The 24527-nt window shown below is 39.5% G+C and overlaps 2 protein-coding genes across 3 annotated transcripts; one reads left to right on the top strand and one right to left on the bottom strand.

Annotated features, from left to right (window-relative positions):
- The first annotated feature begins 168 nt into the window (after window positions 1-168).
- On the top strand, window positions 169-8830 carry rfc5 (replication factor C (activator 1) 5). Of its 2 annotated transcripts, none has more exons than XR_014531181.1 (11): window positions 169-326; window positions 2145-2209; window positions 2357-2493; window positions 2971-3050; window positions 3882-3955; window positions 4664-4823; window positions 5097-5178; window positions 5396-5525; window positions 5606-5683; window positions 7045-7602; window positions 7680-8830. XR_014531181.1 is itself a non-coding variant. In XM_083527453.1 (11 exons), exons 1-11 carry the CDS (start codon window positions 280-282, stop codon window positions 8675-8677), a joined length of 1005 nt encoding a protein of 334 aa, XP_083383579.1. In that variant the 5' UTR covers window positions 169-279; the 3' UTR covers window positions 8678-8830. The 2 variants fall into 2 exon arrangements, 1 of the variants encoding a protein (XP_083383579.1); XM_083527453.1 differs by having other exon boundaries at window positions 7045-7099; window positions 8581-8830.
- On the bottom strand, window positions 8304-23096 carry wsb2 (WD repeat and SOCS box containing 2). The gene is made up of 9 exons (XM_083527427.1): window positions 22967-23096; window positions 20622-20790; window positions 15331-15515; window positions 14965-15096; window positions 13895-13995; window positions 12763-12953; window positions 10988-11080; window positions 10014-10127; window positions 8304-9169 (listed from the first exon to the last, which is right to left on the bottom strand). Exons 1-9 carry the CDS (start codon window positions 23022-23024, stop codon window positions 8968-8970), a joined length of 1245 nt encoding a protein of 414 aa, XP_083383553.1. The 5' UTR covers window positions 23025-23096; the 3' UTR covers window positions 8304-8967.
- Window positions 23097-24527: the final 1431 nt, after the last annotated feature.

Below are 24527 nucleotides of genomic sequence, written 5' to 3'. Positions count from 1 at the left end.
TTTTTTTATTCGTGTGTGTGTGTGTGTGTGTGTGTGTGTGTGTTTTCATTTTCCACATTTTACTTGAGTTTTCATGCTCTTCTGACTGAGTCGAGTGGGCGTGGCCACATTTTAGTGGGCGTGGTAACCCCTTCGCTCCACAGCCGTGATTGGATGACTCAGCTGCCGTCAAGCAGTTCTTACTGACGTAAAAGTGTTGTCAGAAAACGCGCCAAAATAGACCTCACGTTGCAGTGTGTCGCTTGTGAATAAACGGATATATATATATAATTTTTTTTAATGGCTTCCACAACTAAGGCGCCCCTTCAGAGCAGGAATCTGCCATGGTAAGAGTTTAAAAAAAAAATAACACTGCATGTAACGTAAGCTTGAATATGAAAACCGAGCTAAAGTTGCTTTAAATGTATAAACATAATGTATGTACAAGAAGCAGTTGCTTCGGCTAACTATAAAATGCAGAATTTAATATCTAAGCGTATATTTTAACTTACTGTGTTACGTTTTATGTCTATTTGTTCTGCTTCGTTTTGTTTTCGGCACTTCGTTTCCTCGAAAACCCGCCTCCTGATATTTGATTGGACAATCTTCTGAACTCTGTCTCGTGATTGGCTGCTTTGTTCCCTTCCAGTTCTCTGATTGGACAGTTTACCATTAACGCGGAAGTTTTTCTGAATATGGATAAAAACGCATTTTTGTTTATTTAAGGACAGAATAAACATCCCTTAAGTATTTCAACACTTTCGTTCTTGTGGCTATTTTTGTTTATTGTGCATAATCTATCCAAAATAAAGTCCGTGAATAATGTAGTCTCGTTGTCAAATCTCGCGAGATTACGTTTCTTCATTTGACTCTTCTCCTCAGATCCATTTGACTCATTATTTAGTTAAGTACATTCTTTAAATATGTATAATAAATTTAATTCATACCAACCGTCCACTCTATTGGGTTTAATCGGCCAATCACGTGGAAGCAGCATAATTCATAAACCGACACAGATTCATGATGGGAAGATCTGATCATTTTAGTGAATCGTTCATCAAAAGAATCTGTGTTACAGGTCAAGAGCTGAAGACAGTGATGACATTAAACACCAGGATGTAAATAAATGTGATCTGACTGTAACCGTGTCATGGTGGCTGGTGCCAATTAGAAGTTTTCGACAGAATGGTGCAAAATACAAAAAACATCCCGTGAGCAGAAGGTCTGCAGGTTGAACCACCATGTTAATGAGATAAAAGGAGAACCCCCTGACTAGTTCTGGGACGAGTGGTGTGTTTTTCATTCGTCAATCGTCCACTTATATATATAATATATATACACGCAATGTGCAAAACTGTGTGAACCTTTATGACTAAAGCTGACTGAGAAATGCACAAGAAATCCAATGTTCATTTATTCGATTATCTAATCAGCCAATCGTGTGAAAACAATAACCACCAGAATGTGAATGAATACGCTCGCTCTGTCACTGTAACCGTTGCAAGGTTGACAGAATGGTGGGAAACACAAAAAACATCTTGTGAGCAGAAGGTCTGCTGGTTGAACCACCATGTTGATGAGATAAAAGAAAAACCCCAGAATGGTGGGAAACACAAACATTTGTAAGCAGAAGGTCTGTAGGCTGATGAGGTAAAAGGACTATTTCTGGGACGAGTAGCGTATTTTTCATTCAACTGACAGGATTTCCTAATATAAAAAGTTAGGAGGTTTGCCAAAATGGGCACCAGACTGACTGTGCTGGAACTTAAAAACTTTAGTATGGTTTTGTTTGAACTGGAACACTATAGACGAAGAGAGGTCAGGATTTCTAATACGGATATTAAGTAGAGGTCGACTGAATTTTACCGATAGCTCGGTTAGATCATACTGAATATATTTATTAATAAATAGATGTATATTACTTATAAATTATAGCTAATAAATATAGTGATTTTAGCATATACACAGACTTCATGTGGAAAAACAAGCACGTGGTGTCAGTGATTTGCCTCTAGAGGCCGCTCTTGTAACGACAGCGGACATTAAGCAGGAAAAACTATCGCTGTAAATATTTGCAGATAGTTCCAGCAATCAAATCGAATATTTAAAAGAATACTTTAAAAAAAAATCGTTGTTGTGATCTTTTTTTTTTTTTCTTGTCGTAGGGTTGAAAAGTACAGACCACAGACTTTGGATGATTTGATCTCACATCAGGACATTCTGAGTACAAGTAAGTAATCATACACACCCTGGTAATTATACATGAATTTTCGGGCAAACAAAAGAATTCATAAATACTCTGGGTTTTTTTTTTTGTAGAACTGTCAAAAAAAAAAAATTTCCCCCTATGAATTGTCTGCATCTTCATTGTCTTCAGTTCAGAAGTTCATCAGGGAAGACCGTCTGCCTCACCTGCTGTTTTACGGGCCTCCAGGAACAGGCAAAACCTCCACCATTTTAGCCTGTGCTAGGCAGCTGTACAAGGATAAAGAGTTCAACTCTATGGTTTTGGAGGTACGACAGGCTTTTATCGTTAATGCTACTGTAGATATCAAAACGTCAAATAACGTTTCTGTTGATTTATTTGCGGAAAAATATCATTTTTAAATAAGATAATTGTGTAAATATGCACTGTATGGAAGTTTGTGGACACACAATCATATTCCCATTTGATGTTATAATATCTGCCACTCTTCTGGAAAAAAATGTTTCATTAGATTTTGGAGTGTGCTTGTGGAGATTTGTGGAGCTTCAGGGCCAGGAATTGATGTAAGTGAGTTTAGGAGCCCTGGGGTGCAGTCATCATGTTCAATAAGGTTGAGGTCAGAGCTCTATAGCAGGCCACTCAAGATCTTCCAGTCTAACCCATTTGAGGCACATCTTCATATAGCTGGTTTTATGAAACAGGTTTGGGTCTCCTTGTTCAAGTGAGGGGAAGATTTAGAGACATCCTAAGAACATTTCCCCCCCCCCCCCCCCCTCTTTTTGCAGCTCAATGCTTCAGATGACCGCGGTATAGATGTGGTTCGAGGCCCCATCCTCAGCTTCGCCAGCACCAGGACCATTTTCAAGTAAGAAACAGGCATTTTTTATTTAGTTTTTTGTTTTTCCCCCTCTTTTTGATGTTTAGTACATTTGAGCTTACTGAGTGAAATTACATTCTACACCTTCAATAGCACACTTTTTATTTGCACATTTTTATATATATATATTTTCCTTTCACAATTTCCACCCATGCCATGTTTTTGTAAATGTTATGAGTGATTGATGGCTGACTTGGATCTTTGCTGACAGTCAATGGTGCTAGTTTTGGTGCTAGTTTAGCAGCCCCAGTGGGATCGTGAGTACGCAAATGTAAGGTTTGTCGTTTGAGACTCACAATGCGCACACTTTTGGTGCACAATTTTGTTGCGGATTGCCTGAACAATGTCCTCCGGCTCGCCTTTCGCATCTGGTTTAAAAGCCAAAAAAAAAATAATTTTTCCTGTTAACTTTATTTCTGCAGAATTACGGACGAGGAGTCAGATTTCCGTTGAGTCATTTCCCGAGATTAAAAAGGCATGTAAATTAGGTAGACGATTAAATAAGCAAAATATGTAGACGTGAGTAAATAAAGCGGTTGAAAAATGATGAAATACTTTCAGAAATGATTAAAAATACGAGCAAATATATTTATGTAAACTGTTGCTCTTCCCTGCACCCCGTACGAGAGTATCACTATATAGAACACTGTTATAAACACATTTACACCAATCTTTCACTTGTTTTGTTGTCTGATTAAATGGATAGTGTGTGTGTGTGTGTGTGTGTGTGTGTGTGTGTGTGTGTGTGTGTGTGTGTGTGTGTGTGTGTGTGTGTGTGTGTGTGTGTGTGTGTGTGTGTGTGTGTGTGTGTGTGTGTAGGAAGGGTTTGAAGTTGGTGATTCTGGACGAGGCGGATGCCATGACCCAGGACGCTCAGAACGCTTTAAGGAGAGGTACTGAACCATCTGCCCCTCTACCAGCTCACCTGCTGGGCTTCCACATGTCCCTGTGTCCAAAACATACACACTGTACTGAGGAGAGGACGGATTTCAGATCCTTGTTCATCACTGTCTCTCTGCCTCACCATATTTGTCTCGATCTCTCTCTCATCGTCTCTCCTTTTCTCTCGTCTCTCCCTTTTGCCTGCTCTTTTTATCCTTCTGTTTGTGTCTCTCACTTTATGCAACTTTTGCTCTCTCTCTCTTTCTTTCTTTTGGTCTCGGTATTCGGCCCGTCTGTTGCTCCCCCTTTCTTCTTTCTGTTTGTATCTCCTGTTCTTACTTTTATTTATTTCTTTTTTTACTTTACCTTTCTCTCTCTCTCTCTCCCTTTCTCCTTTCTTACCTTTGCTTTGTATCTGTCTTTGTATTGTCTCTTGTCTTTCTTTTCTTTTCCTTTTTTTTTAAATTCCTTCCTTCTTTTCTGTTCTTTCTATTTTACTTTACCTCTCTCCCTCCCTCCTTACCTTTGCTTTGTATCTGTTTTTGAATTGTCTCGTCTTTCTTTCTTTTCTTTTTCTTTTTCTGTTCTCTTTTTTACTATTTCTCTTTCTCTCTCCCCTTACCTTTGCTTTGTATCTGTGTTTGAATTATGTCTCTTGTCTTTTTAAAAATTCTTTCTTTTTTAATCTCTCTCTCTCTCCCCCCCCCCCCTCCCTCCAGTGATTGAGAAGTTTACAGAGAACACTCGGTTCTGTCTGATCTGTAACTACTTGTCCAAAATCATCCCTGCGCTGCAGTCACGATGCACACGCTTCCGTTTCGGTCCTCTGTCCCAGAGCCAGATGATCCCCAGAATCGAGCACGTCATCCAGCACGAGAGGTGACGTTCACCGCGTGTATTTGCTTTTCGGAATCTCACACTGGCGTTAAAGGTGCCGTCCGTGACGTTTGAAAGTGGTTCTGGACTCGGTAACGAGTCGCATTGGAAAGACAACTAATTTGCCAAGAAATAATTCTGAAATACTGATTTATTTATTTGTTTGTTTGTTTGTTTGTTTGTTTGTAAAATGGCAGCTCCTGACACTTTGTGAAAATATTCATAAATATTTTAGTTGACCTTCTTTTTTGTTGTTCCTCTGTATGTTTCTCTCAGCATCGACATCACTCCAGATGGCATGAAGGCTATTGTGACACTGTCAACAGGAGACATGAGGCGATCGTTAAACATCCTACAGGTGCGAGTTAGAAATAAGTGTAAAAAAGAATCCGAGGCATGTCGCTATCGACATAAAATGATGCCCCCTTTATTTTCCCATAAGGACACACCTTGAAGTGTTTGACTCCTTTTATACCTCAGCAACACGTGAACAATTACAGCGAGGTGTAACGGTGCACAAAATTCACAGTTTGGGGAAAAAAAAAAGAAAAACCTCTTGTTTGTCGTCTTTCCAGAGCACTCATATGGCCTACGGGAAGGTGACTGAAGAGACGGTTTACACATGCACAGGACATCCTCTGCGCTCAGACATCGCCAACATACTGGACTGGGCCTTGAACAAAGACTTCACCACCGCGTATAACCGTATCCCTAACGCCTTTCCAGGTTCTGCACTTAACGCCTTGAAGATCTGTCCGTGTTTTTCCTTAACGCAGTGCTCACAGAAATCTTTCAGCTGAAAACTCTGAAAGGTTTAGCGCTGCACGACATTCTGACCGAGCTGCATCTCCTCATACACAGAGGTAAGAGTTTGTTTTAAGGGTTAAATAATCTAAATTTATACTCTCTATATACCCAAAACTCCCAAATTTGGACGGTAATCATGACCTCGCTTTCATTCGCACTCAACAGCTTGAAGGTCAATCTCACTCATACAACTAAGCAGTTGAAGGTTAGGGGCCTTGCTCAAGGGCCCAGCAGTGGAATATTTGAAACTCTTAACATTCTGGTCTGAAGTCCAATATTTCACCCTTTAATTTCATTTCATTTCAAGTTAAATGCTTTTTTCCCTCATTCATATACATACACACAATCTCCCGAAGAGCTACATGTAATTACATGAAAAAAATCGGCTTAGATTTCTGCATTATTAAGATGTTCAATAGTAAGATTTTAAATATATCGATTGCCCTTTTTTTTTTCTTTATGCCTCATAAACGAAATAAAAATCCATACCGTCTTTTAACTAATTCAATATTTAAAATATTTTGTTGTAAAATATAAAAAAAGGGAATCAGCTTCTTTCTTTTAGTCCAATTTAATTTGTAAAATAAAAACCTCTTTGATCTCGGATATGGGTGATGGCGGTATATTGTCCAGCCCTATTTGTGGTTTCTAGCTATTAAAATTGACGGGTTGAGACTCACAAACTCAATGTGTGGATGAAAGTATTGGGACACCTGAATTTTCCAGCCAGATGTGGTTCTTCCCCAAATTGTTCCCACAAAGTGCACAAAACCAGCTCCATGAAAATGTGCTTTCCATGGGTTGGAGTGGAAGAGCTCCTGCTATAGAGCTCTGATATTACATTACATTACATTACATTTATGGCAATTAGCAGACACCATTCTCCTAATTGATTTACATTTTTTTGCTTTCATACAACTGAGCAGCTATCGGTTGAAGGGCCTTGCTCAGGGGCCCATGAGTGGCAACTTAGTGTGACTGGGATTTGAACTCATGACCTTCGGATCCAAAGTCCAATGCCTTAACCACCTCCGTCTGACTCCTTTTTTTATTTTTTATTACAGATTCAATAATTTGCACTTTTTTAAACTACCACTTTATCTAAAATATTTATCTTAATTTATATTTGTATTTCAATTTATTTATTATTACAATATTTATTATACTGAATGTGGAAGGCGGCGTTCAAAAAGCATCTTTGGGTCTGGTGTCCACAAACTTGTCTCCATATAGCCGATCTGGAATGTGTTGTATTAGTGAGCAATTGAACCATTTGAAAAGAAACAAGTGTGTCTGAGACACTAAACGAGACACTGGCCGTGAGTGCAAAAGCAACAAAATCAATACACAAATCGTCTGAGCCGATCGACACCGTTTCGTGATGAAGCTGAAATGATTTCGATCTCACTTTCGCCAGTGGATTTTCCTCCTGCTATCCGGATGGGCTTGCTGATCAAACTGGCAGACATCGAGTGAGTACCACTTACGTTCTTTTACACGTTCTTTAGGTGGCAAAGAACAAAGTTGCATCATTTGTTGTTATATTTCAAAGAACAATGGTAGGCATTCAGGCTCTTCCTTTCATTCGTTTAATCTCTTGTTTGTTCTCACACCATCCCTCTTCCATACTCTCATTTATTCTCTTGTTCCTTCTTCTTCTTTTTATTTTTTTTTACTCTCAATATTATTTCCCATTGTCTCAAGGTTACATCGTTTGCAGAAGATATTGTAATTTGTGGTAAGAGTAGGGAGCAGGTGGAGGAGAGCTGGAGGTATGCACTGGAGAGAAGGGGAATGAAAGTCAGGTGCGGTTGCAGGGAGAAGAGGTGAAGAAGGTGGAGAAGTTCAGGTACCTGGGGTCAACAGTGCAAAGTAATGGAGAGTGTGTTAGAGAAGTGAAGAAAAGAGTACAGGGTGGAGTGGGTGGAGAAGAGTGATAGCAGGAGTGATTTGTGATAGTAGGGTATCTGTGAGAGTGAAAGGGAAAGTTTAAAGGACTGTGGTGAGACCTGAGATGTTGTATGGATTAGAGACAGTGGCATTGAGTAAAAGACAGGAGGTGGAGCTGGAGGTAGCAGAGCTGAAGATGTTGGGAGTGACGACGATGGACAGGATTAGAAACGAGTTTATTAGAGGGACAGCGCATGTAGGACGTTTTGGAGACGAGGTGAGGAAGGTGTGATTGAGACGGTTTGGACGTGGTAAGAGCAGGAACATGGGGTATATCTAATCAGAATACATTTTTAAAACAGCGTTTTTTTGTCTAAAACCGCTCCGCATCTACAATATCGTTTTACGATCGTTTTTTCCCCAAATGTTTCCCAAAAACGAAAAAGTGTTAGTGTGGACGGGATGCGAGGGGCCGGAAAATTTCCGCAAACTTTCTATGGGAACTTTATTTAGGGAATTTATGTACGTTTATATAAACTTTATTATATACAAACAAATATAAGCGTTTTGTTTGGTCATAAGCAGACATGTATACAAACTAAGATTTTTCAAAGATGCCAATTTTATTAAATTTTTGATTTGTTACTGTAATTTTGTTGCACAACTTACACAAAGCACAAGGAAATTTTAAACCATTGTATGTAATATTTATGTAATTTATGCAAATATTTGCCAAGAGGGATTTATTTTTTTATGTGCAGGATACAAGAAATGATGTGTGTTATGTTCTGTAAATTCCACGTTTATTCCCATTAACATTCCTATGGAAAGTTTCTAGTTTTGGAATTTTGCAACCCTACTGTGGATATGGCCATTCATTTATATTTTTTCCCTCCTTCCTTCATTCTCATGGTCTGTCTCGTTTATTCTCACGGTGTCTCGCTTTCCTTTTCTGTTCCGTTACTCATTTTCTTTTCTTTTTCTTTAATCTCCCACTCTTCCACCCTTCTTGCATTTGGTACCACTTTCTCACTAATGTCTCTTTCCCCATCTCACCTTTCAGGTATCGCCTGGCTTCTGGTACCAGTGAGAAGATTCAGCTGAGTTCAATGGTGGCTGCTTTTCAGGCAGTTAGAGATACAGTGGTCAGTGATGGCTAGTCCAGTTATCACACACACACACAGTTTCCTCTCTAGGGCCCAAAAATCAGACAATAAAGCGTATAGAATAAAATAAACCTTGTTCAAATATACCAGTGTTACAGCAGTGCTATAATGTATAATAATAGTTTAAATAAATCTGTTCTTATTAAACCCGTCTTTTTTTTTTTTTTCTTTCTTCATGTGCAAGTTTTTTTTTTCTTCCACCAGCCACATTGTTCGAACTTTGAAATAAAAATAAAAAAAACGGTCTCCCGTCCCCCAGCCACGACTCAAAATGCTCCCCTTCATCAGCTGCGATGTTCAGTGCAGTGTAGGATCTTGATCTTAGGAAGGTCTCTGTACGTGAGAAAGTCCATGATTTTCTTGGGGAGCGGTAAAGCCTGCACCTGGAAGGTGGACACCGAGTACCTGAGCGTGGCACGACATAGATGTCGCAGGCTGGGAACCAGGCGAGGGACTCTCCAAAACTTCACATGTCCGTCTCGACACCTAGCACCAACACACACACACCAAAGGTTTTAAGCTAAAATGTTGTATGACATAACCCTAATTCCAAAACACCCTCAAAAACCAAGGGGGTGGGGGGGGGGGAATGGCTAATTGAGCACAATGACATTCTGTCCTACAGACAACGTAATAAGCAGTGGAGCAAATTAATAAAATGAAGCGAAAGAAAATTTCAGATAATATAAAAATAGTTTAAAATCAATTTTAAGGACATGGATAAGCAGTGGACAGGAGTGATTTGGTATGCGAGGGTATCTGAGAGAGTTAAGGATGAGGATGCACAGGATTAGAATGTTTTTTTTTTTTTTTGATAGATTGTGCTGGAAGCGCGGTTTAGAGACGAGGTAGGAGACGTGTTTGAGATGGTTTGGTCGTGTGCAGGAACATGGGGTATAAGAAGAATTAGGTAGGAGAATGCTGAGGAAGGGTAAGGAGGAGGTTTATGGATGTGGTGAGGAAAGACATGGAGGTGGTTGGTATGAAAGAGGCAGATGTAGAGGACAGGGTGATGTGGAGACGGATGATTCGCTCTGGAAAAAACGATTAATATTAAAATTAATTTAAATATGTATGTATATATGTATAACATAATTGCACTGCTTTTTTTTTAGTCTGAATTTTAATAATAATCAAATTCCTAATTATTTTGGTTTACACAAGATTTGTGAAATTAGGTCATATTTCCGCTGACTCAACCTCTAGATATTTCCTGTAACTGCCCTTTAAATTATTCACGCACATCGCGTAATTATGCTCTGTAAACAAATTTACTGAATGTGTTCGAGGTTTTCCCCGAGTCACAGTGTTATTGTGTTGGAATCGTTACCCTGTTGCGATGGCGCTGCCTTGTGGGTGGAAGGCGCAGCACAGTCCGCTGGCTCGGTTAAGATCCGACTCTAAAACCAGTCTGTCCTGTTCCATGTCCCAAATCTGTAACGCCCTGTCAAACAATGGCAGGAAGTCTTTCGTAAAAAAGGAGAACGTGACCATGTCTGATAAATGTGCTCGTGTCACACTGAAGGCATGTCTGAGCGTGCCAGGCCGCATTTTAACACCGTGTACTAGAAGATCGGATCGTTTTAGCGACTTGGTTCTGTGAATCTCGTTCATCAAATAAGTCATTTATTTAATTCCGTTCCTTTGATCAGAAATGATATGAAATGTTACATTTTTAATCTGCAGATCCCAAACACATCTACGTTCCTATAGTGAAAATTAGCGGGGAGATTATAATGCATCTTCTGATTCGGACCAAAAAAATATTTTGTGTTTATGTGATGGAAGAACGAACGATGGACGAGAGAACCACTCAATAGCGTAAATGGGAGTCACGTGATTGACGAAGGAACAACTCGGACTGGAAGAGTCAAGAGATGAACTACTTGATTCCGTTTCCTGTACGTAACCTACGGAGATTTCGCAATGCTTCGCTCGTGCACGTCCAATACAAAAGACACATTAAAGAACACCAAATGTGTTAACATTATTGTTGGTGAAATGGGTTCACGATAACACTTTAGGAAAGAAAAGTTCTGCAGGAAAATGGGCAAGTCATTAAATATTAGGTTTTTGGTTGAACACTCATTTAGACTGGTTATACACCATATAGACAAAAACTATAGGATGTATTTGGATGCTATAGTTTAACATGTTCCAGCATGCCAATGCCCCTGTGCACAAAATGTGCAACAGGATGTTCAATAAGTACATCAAAATCTTATAGTTGGGTGTCCACCGTGTTCATATTGCGTAAATTAACATGTAGAGGTAATAAATCGTGTATTAATGAATCCATCTCACTTGTAGTCTTTGAAAGCCAGATGAGGAAACACAGGGGAAAATGTCAAAGCCGTCAGCAGATTGACGTTCGTGGACACGCAGAGGTCACAGTCCCTGTGGAGAAAAACAAAGCGCAATGAAGCCATTAGTCGTACAATTATTTAATAAAGGTGTATCTCAGGATTACAGTAATGACTTGAGTTTCAGAGTATCCGATTTGAACACTACTTGAGTATTTGACTCTTATTGAACATGGGCTCAAAGGTGCTGTCGTAATCAACACCAAGACATGTGTTGGTGAAACACCTCACATTTAGCATGTTGCTAATTCGCCTTAATGTCGAAAAGCTTCATTTGGCACAAATTGTATCCAGTACCTTAAGTACCCTGTAAATGAAGATATCTGTGATTGGTGGTGGTCATTGTCAATTAAAATATGGTGGAGTGTAAAAAGTACATGTATTGAATCATAAATGTAGTTGAGTAAAATGTAATTACCGTATTTTCCGGACTATAAGACGCTACTTTTTTCCCACGCTTTGAACGGCTTAAACATTGAAGCGGCTAATTTATGGATTTTTCCTGGGTTTTTCCTGGTTTCACAAGCTTCAAGACAAAATACGAAGCCCCATAACATTAGACCAATGAAATTGCCGAACGGGTTCAGGTGAACCAATGAAACTCTTTATATTAAATCAGATGCGCTCCCACTGAATCGGGCCGCACCATTAACCATCATTAATATGGATGATGTTCCTCTGACCTTTGACCTGCCGCTCACTCGGACTGTCTACAGGAAATGTGAATAATTCGTCACGCTGAAAACAACCGGGCATGAAAAAACACTTCACCTGTGTTCTGAGCTGCACGGCATCGGGAGAAAAACTTCACCGATGGTGATTTTTAAACATACGACGATGCCAAAAGATAAACTCCCGAGAGAAATAGTTGTGAAAGGAAGGAGGAAGACAGTGAACAATGACTTTCTTGGTAGGCTACTGTTTAGATACAAGCCGTGTAACAGACACTGTCTTTAGTTAAAGCCTGTGTAAAGTTCATTAGATTCAGTGTAGACGGCTTATAGACAGGTGCGGCTTATTTATGTTCAAAATAAAAATCTTTGTAAAATTAAGTGGGTGCGGCTTATATTTGGATGCGTTTAATAGTCCGGAAATTACGGTAAGTTATATGAGGTGGTATCAAAAAGCTGAGACTAAATGACGCTGACTGGTGCTGTTCTGACCACGTGGGTTACCACGTCTGCAAATTAAGAGGTGATCTTTTTTGTAAACAGAACTAGTCGCAAAACTTTTTGATATTACCTAGCTATTTAATAGCTACCTAGCTATTAGGGATAGAACCAAAAGTAAAAAAATAAATTGATAACATCCTCTCTTTTTTTAGAGGATGTTATCAATTATATTGATGTAACCAGAGTTTGGCATTTCAAATCTGCAATGATTCACATTGAGGCAGGAAACAGGAGCAGTGTGAATCATAATTTCATTATTTTAAAGTCATCTCGTCCAATTTGCAATATTTTTCTTGCAATCTCAACTTCCAGGCTATCGATGCCATTTTTCTGTCTGTGAAATAAGCTCCACCCCCAGCTCACGTCTACGCTTTCTTTCGTTAAAAGGCAACTCGTCATATATATACAGTTTAAACTAATAGAGAAGCACATTGGCTTCGAATGTGATTAAAAGCAACGGCGAAATTTGTTGTAGGTTTTAATTCGATTCACCTCGAAGGCCCTAAAAACGACAAACCGCTCATTTAACAACGGTCTCACTCACCTCACTTTGGTCAGGTGATCTGCAGTGTAGGGATCCCACAGGTCCAGCCACCATCCTGTCGCAGCGTGATAAGAGCCGACGGCAAGCAGAGCTCCGTCGGAGGAGAAATCGCAGGACACCATGGAGCGCTCGCAATCGTATTTCAGGTTCCTGACGAAAGTGAAGGATCGAAGACTCCAAAGATAGACTTTCTGTTTTGGAAGAAGGACATTGTCCAGTCATTAGCATCTGTTCCTGGAATCCTGGAAATGTGACCCAGTAAACTGTAGCTAGACTTACATTTATAAATGTTATAATTTAATGTAGACTCATTTTAATAAAGTAATAAGAGAGTATATTTGCATGTGTGTGTCCATTTCTACTGCAAATCACGTACATAACATACACTTTTTGGCCAATAGTATTGGGAAACCTGACTTTTTTAACCATATGTGGTTCTTTGGAGGCACACAAATGTATGGGAGTCTTTTGATGTGCTAGCATGAAATTTTCCATTCACTTGAACTAGGAGACCCAAACCATCATGACGATGCCACTGTGCACAAAGCCAGCTCCATGAAGATATGCTTTACACGAGTTGGATTAAATGATCTCCTGCTATAGACCTCCAAACCCTATTGAACTCCTTTATGATGAACTGGAATGCTGACTGCACCCCAGACCTCCTCACCTCACCTACATCATTACTTGACTTTGCCAACACCCTTGTGTCTGAATGAGCACACTCCAAAATCTAGAGGAACATCTTCCCAGAAGAGTAAAGGTTATCATAAATGTAAATTGGGACTAAACATGGAATGCGATGCTCAAAAACCCCATCCTGTACCATGTTTTTGGCCAGGGGTGTGCATACTTTTGGAAATAACGTGCATGTTGATTCCTAGCTTTTAATGTGGAAATTTTCTCGTACCACTTTATGGAATTTTTTCCCCACATAATGTTTAATAAGTACAAAACCCCTCCTCCACCACACACACACACGTCTGTCCATGTTCTTTAACGGAAAGTTCAAAGTTCAGGCACACTAAGTCTAAATCAGCACTTCGTTCTTCCTCTTAAGACTTGTAGCACTTGATCTTGCACAGCTGTACTTTAGTCAAACGTATTAAACATGATCAATAAAGCTACTCACACTGTCGAGGTTACAGACCGAAGCGATCAGACTGCTATCGGGAGAAATGGCGCATTTGTACACCCAGTATTCCGGACCAGTGAGCACTCGGGATGGTGGAACTGGACATAACAAACAAACAAAACCGTATAAGCGATGCAGAGATCAGATAATGAAATGAGCAAAAAATAACGAGTCCCAGGGGGCACAAGGGTCACCGACATGTCTGAACTTGTCAATAATAAGGGAAAGACTGGTGCATTATTACACCAAAATACTGGTCAAATGAAAGACGCTAGCATGCTGTGTAGCAATATCAACAATAACTTGTATACAATACATTTTCAGGGAATGAGGAAACATGTATATAGTGTTTATTCAGCCAACAAAACACTGTAAATGCTAGTTAGCTGCTGTTTTTATACACAAATTGTCTCTCGTAAATAACCTGAAAGAGGAAAAGTATTTGCTAAACTAGCTATAATTTAGCTTTAATTTGGCTGTCAGTAGATTATTTTTGCTAACCATAAAATAGCTAAAGCGAGCTATTATTCAGATATTAACCAAGCTGCTACTGTTACAATGAGATGCTGTCATCAGATGTTGTTAGCTAATCATAAACTTGCTAGCTTGCTATTTGCATTAGAAAGCTTGCTAGCTGGCTGGTTTTAGGACTAATATTTGGCTTTGCAACAGGAAAACAAATATATAAATTTTTTTTTTTTTTTTTTTAGAAATCCAATCATTGTTTGACTTATTAATATCATTATTGATATTATGATATTATGACATATGACAATATGATAATTAATATCATTCTATTAATAGATTGTTGTGCTAAGAGTGACAGAGCCTTTTCACACTAGTTGATAGGAACATTATAGCCATAATAAATCAGTAGTTTGGATATTTGAAGGCAAATACTTTTCTAGTTTTACTCAAGGGACACTTGAAGTAATATTTTAAACAGTGTAGCTCTACTTCAACTCAACTACATGGTGTAATTCGTCCACCACTGAGAAGCTCAGCACATCCATCGTCCACAGCATTCAGGCATTATTGGTTTGCTTTATCAAGACAGATGAAGTTACCTTTCTTTGACAAGTCCCAAACTCTTAAAGTTTTGTCTCTGGATGCTGACACTAGTGTGAGATTCCCATTTGGAGTGAAGACCAAATCTCTCACGACCGACTGATGGCCGGTCAGATTGAACAGTAACTTTCCTAAAAGTAAAAAACAGTATTAGAAGAAGAAGTGAACTGCTAACCGTGTTTAGCGTGTGAATACAGTACGTGTTTTAACAGGGCAATCAAGACTGCCATGTAAAATGGGATTGAGTCCAAGGTTCGTTCACACCAAGTCAGGACAAACCCTGTTCCTGCAGTTCAAATCGAACACACCTGATAAACATACAGGGCTGATTGCAGGTTGTGTTTTTAAAAAAAACAACAACTCACCACTGGAGACGACCCACACCTTGATCGTCTTGTTAGTGAGGCCAGTTGCTAGCAGCAGTTCTTGGCCTTTTCGATCCAGTCGGGAAGATTTCACCTGGTTTGAGACATTTGGGCCAAATGCCATTCCCCATACAGTGTCTAAGCAATCCAGAACTTTCTCTGCAGTCCCAGAATCTGTAGCATGACTGCAAAATAAATAAATAAATAATCCAAATTAAAAAGGTTCCTCAGAGGTTCTTCACCTCCAACTTGGAATATTTTCTAGGGCTTGGGTTATACAAAATAATTTAAGAAGTCCACAAAGAGATAAATGATCAAATCTTCAAGGTGCTAGATGGAGCTTTAGGTCAACAGATTGGAGATTTCTGGCTCTAAGACTATATATTAGTGTTTATCTGGATTAAATATGTTTGGTGACAAACACTATCTTGCCAAAAGTCTGCGGACACCTGGTCATAAGTATGGTATGCAGTTTTGAGCAGTGCATTCCACATTTAGTCCCAATTTGCTCTTATAGTTTCCTCCACTCTTCTGGGAAATAAGTTTAATTTATATATAGCGCCTTGCCCAAGCTCAAGGACGCTTTACAAGGTACAATATTTCAGTATATCAAGACAGATGAAATATAATGAACATACATAAACATAAACATATTCGTCGGACATTTGCCCAGGACGAAGGATCACATGTAGCTGCATGAGTTAATAGCAGAGACAACATAGACATAAAAACATACAGGACAAGAGATAGAACACTACATAGTACATAGACTAATAGTGGAGGTTGAAAAGGTGGGTCTTAAGCCTTGATTTAAATTCAGTCAAAGTGGGTTAGGGTTAGGGTTAGGGTTAGGGTCAAAGGTTCTGAGTGCAACGGGTAAGGGGTTCCATAGTATTGGAGCAATGACAGAAAAGAATCTGCCACCCGCAGAGGATAGACGGTATCTAGGTACACAAAGAAGTTCAGAATTTGAAGAAGGGAGTGATCGTGAAAGAAAAATAGGATGGGAGAAGATCGGAAAGATAGTGAGGGGAAAGAGCATTTAGTGCCTTATAAGTGAGGAGTATGATTTTATATTTTATGCGAGATGAGACTGGCAGCCAGTGAAGATCAAATAATATTGGGGTAATGTGGGCAGATTTTTTATTGGAGGTTAACATTCTGGCAGCCGAGTTTTGTATGTACTGTAAACGTGAGATTGAGTGAGCTGATAGACCAGAGAAGAGTGAATTGCAGTAGACGAGACGGGACGTAATCAGAGCATGCACTAATGTTTCGGCATCATTTCTGCAGATGAAAGGTCGCAGTTTGACAATGCGTTGTAAATGAAAAAAAGATGTTTTGGAGAGGCTGCGAATATGGGCATCAAAGGATAGTGAGGGGTCGAGTATGATACCTAAATTTCTAACAGTAGCTGAGGGGAAAATCGTAGTAGCATCCAGATCAAGACTAAAGTCCACAGAGTTGTTTTTTATTAGAGATGCGGGACCAGTTATCAGAATGTCGGTTTTACCCAGATTCAGGCTAAGAAAATTTGAGTGTAGCCACTGTTTTAACTCGCTAACACAAGAGGAGAGTGAGGATTTTACATTAACAGAATCTGGTTGACAAGCAGTATATAACTGAATATCATCAGCATAACAATGATAACTAAAACCATGTCTACGAATGATGTTGCCAAGCGGCTGAATGTACAGAATGAATAGTAGTGGGCCAAGAACAGAGCCCTGTGGGACACCCTGTTTAAGTAAGACAGTAGGAGATTTGGAATTGTGTATGGAGATGTGATATTGCCTGCCTGTGAGATAAGAGGAAAACCAGGATAGTGCAGAGCCTGATATGCCTAATTCCGCTAATCGTGAAAGTAAAATCCTATGACAGACAGTGTCAAAGGCAGAGCTGAGGTCTAATAACAGAAGTATAGAGAGACTACCTGAGTCTCCAATGAGTAAAAGATCATTAACAACCTTTACTAGCGCGGTCTCCGTGCTATGCTGCTGGCGGAAGCCAGATTGAAAAATATCAAAGAGGTTGTTACCAGCTAGGAATGACTGCAGCTGAGAGGCCACAGCCTTTTCCATGATCTTCGATACAAATGGCAGGTTGGAAATAGGGCGGTAGTTGGATAAGTCTGCCGGGTCCAGATTAGTCTTTTTGAGTATGGGAGTAACAGCAGCAGTCTTAAGTGACACAGGTACAGTAGAGGAGATAAATGACATATTAATAAGGTGGGAGATTGGGGCAGAAATCGCCGATGTACAGTCTTTTAGCAGGAAAGTAGGTGCAGGATCAAGAGTGCATGATGAGGAGTTAGATTTTTGTATTAGCTCAGTGATTAAAGAGAAATTGGTTATGGCTAGGGTTGTCATAGAATTAATAGTTTGAGATTTCATATGCTCATCGGTAGTTGGTTCCTCACCAAATGTCGCATACAAAGTGTCTAGCTTACCCTGGAAATGGTTCAGGAAAGAGCAGCACATAACCATGGATTCAGAGTCACTAAGGCTGTGCTTTGGTGCTTGAGTCAGTTTATTAATTGTGCTAAATAACATTTTGGGCCTATTGCTTGCTTTGTTAATGATGCTGGAGATATGGGAAGAGCGGGCTGTATTTAAGGCCAGTTTGTATTGCTGAAGGCATTCAGCGTATATAAGAAAATGGCCAGTTGAACCAGTTTTCCTGAAGAGACGTTCATGTTGTCTACATTTTACCTTCAAACCTCGAAGCTCTGCATTGAACCACGGGGAGGAATGGGACATAGGGACAGACCTAATCTTAGTTGGGGCAAACTCATCCAACAATTTTTCAACAGTACGGCAATACTTGTCATAGATCATAGATGGACAGGTTCAATTTAGCACATCAGAAAGAGCAGAGGAGGCAACAGAATCACAAAAGGAGCTAGTGTCAACAGTATTTAAATGACGATAACGTATGGTTAGATTTTTGATGTGGTTGACTGGACAAATAGATGTAAAATCAAAGGAGATGAGTCTATGGTCAGAAAGAGCGGTAGCTAAACTATCAACAGAGATATTATTCAGACCAGATGTACAAACAAGATCAAGCGTGTGACCATGAGTATGAGTTGGAAAATTAACATGCTGGATGAGGTCAAAACAGTCAAAGACAACATTTAGCTGAGTAGCAGTGGAGCAAGCAGTATCAACATGAATGTTGAAATCACCAAGAAGAAGAACTTGGGATGACACAGCACATGCTTGGGTTAGTAGTTCACTGAGTTCTGAGAAAAAGTCACTTTGTTGTTTAGGTGGTCTGTAAATTAATATAAGTACAACGGGATGTTTGATACCAAACTTCATAACCATGTACTCAAATGTCGGGGTATTGTGAAAAACCAGTTCAGAGACAGTTAAAGACGCACGAAAAATGACAGCAAGACCACCCCCTTTACCAGTTGTACGTGGTTCTGACATATGTCCATATCCAATAGGGGTAAGCAGATTCAGCTGGATAAAATCATCTGGTACCTGCCAAGTCTCTGTGAGAAATAACATGTCATATTTATTGTCAACTATTAGCTTATTCATATAGGTGCCTTTGTCTGAGATAGATCGACAATTTAGAAGGGCACAGTGTTTATTTGTTCCATTGACAGTAGGGGTGTGCTTAATCACAGAGTCAGTCATATTAATGTTGATAAGGGAGCGATATCGATTATGAGAACGCGCCGACTGTTTCATAGCCCTGCTACTGGACCAGATAGAGGGGATCGCAGACGATGATGACTGATGAAGGACGTATCTCCTTCTGGAAGAGCGATGTATATATCTTGGGCGACGAAGGATACCAGATGCGCGGCAATTGTCATACGTCGCGGGGTCGAGGCGCCATTCCCCGTTTAGAGCCATTAGCTCACAGGGCCTGTATACGATTTCCATTTGAGTGTTGAAACCAAAAATAGCCAGAGATAGAGTAGTAAATGCCAGAAACTTTAACGTGCTGAGAAGAGCCATGGAAAAGTCAGCCAACAGCATTACCGCGTTAGCCAGAACCGAACCCAACCAAACATCAACAAAAGCACACGGAAAGTGCAGCTACCTGACCAAAAAGTATGCTAGCAGACAATCCACAAGTAGAGTGTTAACTCACCTCATAGTTAGTCAGATCGATGTAGGATCGAGAGGGTAGAGGCCTCGCGAAAAACTAAAAACCAAACTTTCTTGCCACAAAAAAAAAAAAAAAAAAACCTCTCCAACACGAGTTCTCCAGCACGCCGAAAGGCAAAAGATAACATCCAGCCGTATGGAAATTCCTCAGATCGGGAAGTAATCCAAACAATAATTCCGAAACGTGAATTAACACAGCAGGCAAACGAAACAAAACAAGACAAAACAATAACCCAGCATGGAGCGACAGCTAGATGCGCACAGCGTTCCCAAACCGGGAAGATGTTCCTCTACGTTTTTGAGTGTGCCTGTGGAGATTTGTGCTCATTTAGACACAAGAGTGTTAGTAATGTCAGGTCCTGATGTAGGTAAGAAGGTGAGGAGGTTCTCCTGTGGTGCAGTCAGCGTTCATATTCATCCCAAAGGTGTTCAATACGGTTGATGTCAGAGCTCTATAGTAGGAGATCTTCCACTCCAACCCATTGCAAAACACATCTTTGTGGAGTTTGTGCACCGGAGTAGTGTCATGCTGGAACAAGTTTGGGTCTCCTAGTTCAAGTGGAGGAAAAGTTTCATGCTACTGTATCCAAAAACGTAGTCTATAATGCACTCTGGCACATCTTATACATATATGATCCAGAATCGGATCCCGAGTCTGAAATCAAACATCAAGAAACAACAGCAGGACTAGGTGGTAAGTACTGAACAAGGTTCTCCTTCCCTCACATTCAATAACACACTCCTTCGGAGACATTCTTCTCGAACAGGTTCTTTCGCAGGGCTACGAATGAAGCATGGTGGTGGGTGTGCTCTCTTCCAGGGGAGGTGTCGATACAAGGAAAAAACTTTCAGAAATGTATACGAGCCCGGAAGGAATGTATTAGTCATACATCCAAACGGTTTTTTAAAACTTGGGCCATTTTTAAAATGACATTCCAACTCTTTAGCAGTGTAAAGAATGCATGAAACAGCATTAGACCCCCCCCCTAAAGAGTAATCACCCACAGAACCAAAGCACAAGCTCATGTACAGCATCTGAATTTGGCACAAAATTACAATGAAACTTTTCTGGTTTGGCAGAAAATGGGAAATAAATCCAAACTGCAAAGTCATAGATCATCTCTTGACTCAGCACTCATTTAAAATCTTAAGATCACCTACAGGTTGGAAGGCAGAGGCCATGGCAGCACCCTCACTATCCCGTAACCCGCGGACCAGGCAAAGCGTGTACCATCTGGAGAGAAACACACACTCCATGTCTCGCAGCCAGGCGACCCGTACAGCTGGGGTTGGAAAACAGGCTTCAGCTCAGAGATTAGTTCATCTCCATCTGAAAGGGAGAAGGAAATTGTTTTATTGGTAACGAAAACCTGTTGATGAAACCGAGGCAGAATTTTAATTTCGGGGAAACTTCTACATTATCGATTTACTTTTTTTTTTTTTTTTTTTTTTTTTTAAACATGCCGTTCCTCACCACTTTGAAGTTAATACACGAACAGGGTTAAAGGAGAAGCTGTGAGGGCACCAATGCAACCTTACAGATCTGCTGAGGGTGTGTGTGTGGAGTGAGGAGCCTCTCACCATGTGTCTGGTTCTATATAAGACTCTCTCTTTATAGATGCTCTGATGTGCAGGAGAATGGAGCTCCAAACTGCATCCATTATTCACGCAGAGTTCTTATAGATCGGTACTTTTACTTGTGATACTTGATACATTCCAAAAAAAAAATAATGTGATTTTGTGTATGTGATTTTTGAGCATCCCATTCCACATTTAGTCGCAATTCACTCTTATAATTCCCTCCACTCTTCTGGGAAGATGTTCCACTAGATTTTGGAGTGTGCTTGTGAAGATCAGACACAAGGGTGTTATGAAAGGCAGGTACTGATGTAGGTGAGGAGACCTGGGGTGCAGTCAGCGTTCACATTTATCCCAAAGGTGTTCAGTAGGTTTATAAGATCAGAGCTCTATAGCAGACCACTCAAGATCTTCTTCTCCAAAGCATGTAAACCAGATCTTCAAGGAGCGCACTTGATGCTCAGGTTTCGGGTTTTTAAGTTCAAATGAATGTTAAATTTTATTACAGCGTTTCTAAAGACGTCCTGTACAATTTAGTGCCTCCAGATTTGTGGTAACAGTTTGGAAAAGAACCACATAGAGCAGGAAAGATCAGGTGACCCAATACCTTTGGAAATATAGTGTATGAGAAAGCAGATGTTCTCCCTTTTCACAAGCATTTTAATAAACATCTTCTCCATTGATAAGGAAGGATACATTTCCACCTAAAAATGCTGTTTTTTTAACATGTTTTAAATGCATGTATCAGATGTGGTCCTGGTCGTGTTTGAAGATAAGATGAACTGGACGTGCACTAGGAATCAACACCAGGTTTATCCAGGATTTCAAACAACCCTGGTTACATTTCGATCAGACTTTATTAAATGGTATTGTCTTATATCGCATCATAGAGGACTCACGCTGAGGTATGAATAAATATCAAACAATATTATATCAAATAGCTAAGAAACTTGAGGAGGAACCCGGATTGTGAGAAGGTACCAAAAACAACACTCATTAAACAGCTTTAATTTCAAGAGCAAACATGGGAATATGATTATTATAAGCAAATGATGTTTCTAGAGTCAGGCCAATAGGTTTACCCCTAAAGAGCTAACCAGGTGTGAAATTGGCGAAGGAAAAACATCCTGAGATGATTATATGGAAGAAACCCTGAGAGGAACCAGATTTAGAAAGAAACCAGTCCTCATCTGGGTGCCACCGAATATCCATTCATCACAATTTTATCACTGTTAAGGGGTGTAGAATGAAATGCAAAAAAAAATTTACATGAAGATTGCAGCCATTGTAGCAGACTGTATTAATTACAATCCAAATGCATCATCATTCTTGCTCTTCATGTGTCTTTAGGTTGTTCATGTTCATAATGATGTATAAAGATCAAGTCATAATCATGAGTGTTGCATTTGAGTTGTGATTTGGTAGACTGGTATTTCTCTCTCTCTCTCTCTCTCTCTCTCTCTCTCTCACACACACACACACACACACACACACACACACACACACACACACACACACACACACACACACTCTCTCTCTCTCTCTCTCTCTCTCTCTCTCTCGAAAGGTGCCCAGGTCGCCTTGGTGAGCGCGGGCGCGGGCGCGGGCGCGTGCCCGTTTATATAATAATAATAATAATAATAATAATAATAATAATAATAATAATAATAATAATAATAATAATAATTGTTACAGAGAAATAATAATGCCCTGATCACGGCCCATGAATTCAATCAGTGGATATGGTAATTAGTGCACATTTAAGTCCAACACAATCATTATTAAAAAGCATTTTTTTTAACAAGATGGTTTAATTGTTTAATGACGTCACAATACGTAAATCCCGCAGGTAACATGGAAGACATTTTCCTGAGTTGGTTTTGGTGTGTGTGTGTGTGTGTGTGTGTGTCAAAACCTTCGGCACTTACCCCGGCGGCAGGTGTGCCTGTTGGAGAGCTCGCGAGAAAGCTGCGTGCGCGCCTCCATCTGAAGCGCATTATTATTACCGCGGCGGAGGCGCGCATGGGTTCTCCCAGCGACGCGCCACCTCCCCAGGGTTGCCAGATACCACCGAGATCCACTCTTTAAAATTCTCTTTCATTTTTTTTATTTTGTTGGTTTATTTTTTTTTTGGTTTGTGACACGATCTACCAAATTTAGTTCTCCTGGATCTCAACAATCAGTGATGAAAAGAAATATATTATAATACAAATAATACATGATAAACATATATGCATTATTATAATAATTTCATACGGGTAATTCTACAGGTTAAAAGCGAAAAACAACTGAATAAACAGAAAGAACACATACACAGTGTGTAGATTTCTAATAGTTTGGCTGGTTGTTTAAAATAGGATGGTTTGATGTTTTATATTCGATATTTTATTAAGGTTAAAAGTCATTGTTCAGAGTCTATACAATAAAAGTCTGAATCAGAATATATTTATCTATCGATTGTCATATCCATCCCTTTCTGTCCTATTTATGTGTGTGTGTGTGTGTGTGTGTGTGTGTGTGTGTGTGTGTGTATGTATATATATATATATATATACAGTACAGACCAAAAGTTTGGACACACCTTCTCATTCAAAGAGTTTTCTTTATTTTCATGACTATGAAAATTGTAGAGTCACACTGAAGGCATCAAGGGCTATTTGACCAAGAAGGAGAGTGATGGGGTGCTGCGCCAGATGACCTGGCCTCCACAGTCACCAGACCTGAACCCAATCGAGATGGTTTGGGGGTGAGCTGGACCGCAGAGTGAAGGCAAAAGGGCAAACAAGTGCCAAGCATCTCTCGGGGAACTCCTTCAAGACTGTTGGAAGACCATTTCAGGTGACTACCTCTTGAAGCTCATCAAGAGAATGCCAAGAGTGTGCAAAGCAGTAATCAAAGCAAAAGGTGGCTACTTTGAAGAACCTACAATATGACATTTTTTAGTTGTTTCACACTTTTTTGTTATGTATATAATTCCATATATAATTCCACATGTGTTCATTCATAGTTTTGATGCCTTCAGTGTGAATCTACAATTTTCATAGTCATGAAAATAAAGAAAACTCTTTGAATGAGAAGGTGTGTCCAAACTTTTGGTCTGTACTGTATGTATATATATATATATATATATATATATATATATATATATATATATATATATATATATATATATATATATATACACACACACCATATATTTTATGGTAAACTATATTTTATATACTATATTTTATACTTTATAGTTATATGTTATACTATTTTATGCTTTTATACTTTATATATTTTTAGATTCTATTTCTATTTACATGTTGGACAGTCGTAAAAAGCATTTCAATGCATGTATATGTGTATATGACAAATAAAATGTATACAAATAAAATGTAATAAGATGTACTGAAATGTATTATAGATTGTACTGATTTGTACTAGATTTCACTAAAACGTATTGTAGTATTAAATATGGATGGAAATAAATTAATTACTGTAAAC

Source organism: Silurus aristotelis (genome assembly GCF_946808225.1).
Source record: "Silurus aristotelis genome assembly, chromosome: 23".
Taxonomy (NCBI): Eukaryota; Metazoa; Chordata; class Actinopteri; order Siluriformes; family Siluridae; genus Silurus; species Silurus aristotelis.
Note: the sequence above shows the minus strand (reverse complement) of the source record. Positions and strands in the feature narration are given on the sequence as shown.

What these genes read in the sequence shown, in the direction of transcription:
- rfc5 (XM_083527453.1), top strand. Translation starts at nt 280, where the DNA reads ATGGCTTCCACAACTAAGGCGCCCCTTCAGAGCAGGAATCTGCCATG. An exon ending in TCAACTCTATGGTTTTGGAG is followed by an intron (nt 2,494 to 2,970) that starts GTACGACAGGCT and finishes CTCTTTTTGCAG; the next exon opens with CTCAATGCTTCAGATGACCG. An exon ending in CTTCACCACCGCGTATAACC is followed by an intron (nt 5,526 to 5,605) that starts GTATCCCTAACG and finishes CAGTGCTCACAG; the next exon opens with AAATCTTTCAGCTGAAAACT.
- wsb2 (XM_083527427.1), bottom strand. Translation starts at nt 23,024, where the DNA reads ATGGAGGCGCGCACGCAGCTTTCTCGCGAGCTCTCCAACAGGCACACC. An exon ending in CAGGCACACCTGCCGCCGGG is followed by an intron (nt 20,791 to 22,966) that starts GTAAGTGCCGAA and finishes TCTCCCTTTCAG; the next exon opens with ATGGAGATGAACTAATCTCT. An exon ending in CTGGCTTTCAAAGACTACAA is followed by an intron (nt 10,128 to 10,987) that starts GTGAGATGGATT and finishes ATTGTTTGACAG; the next exon opens with GGCGTTACAGATTTGGGACA.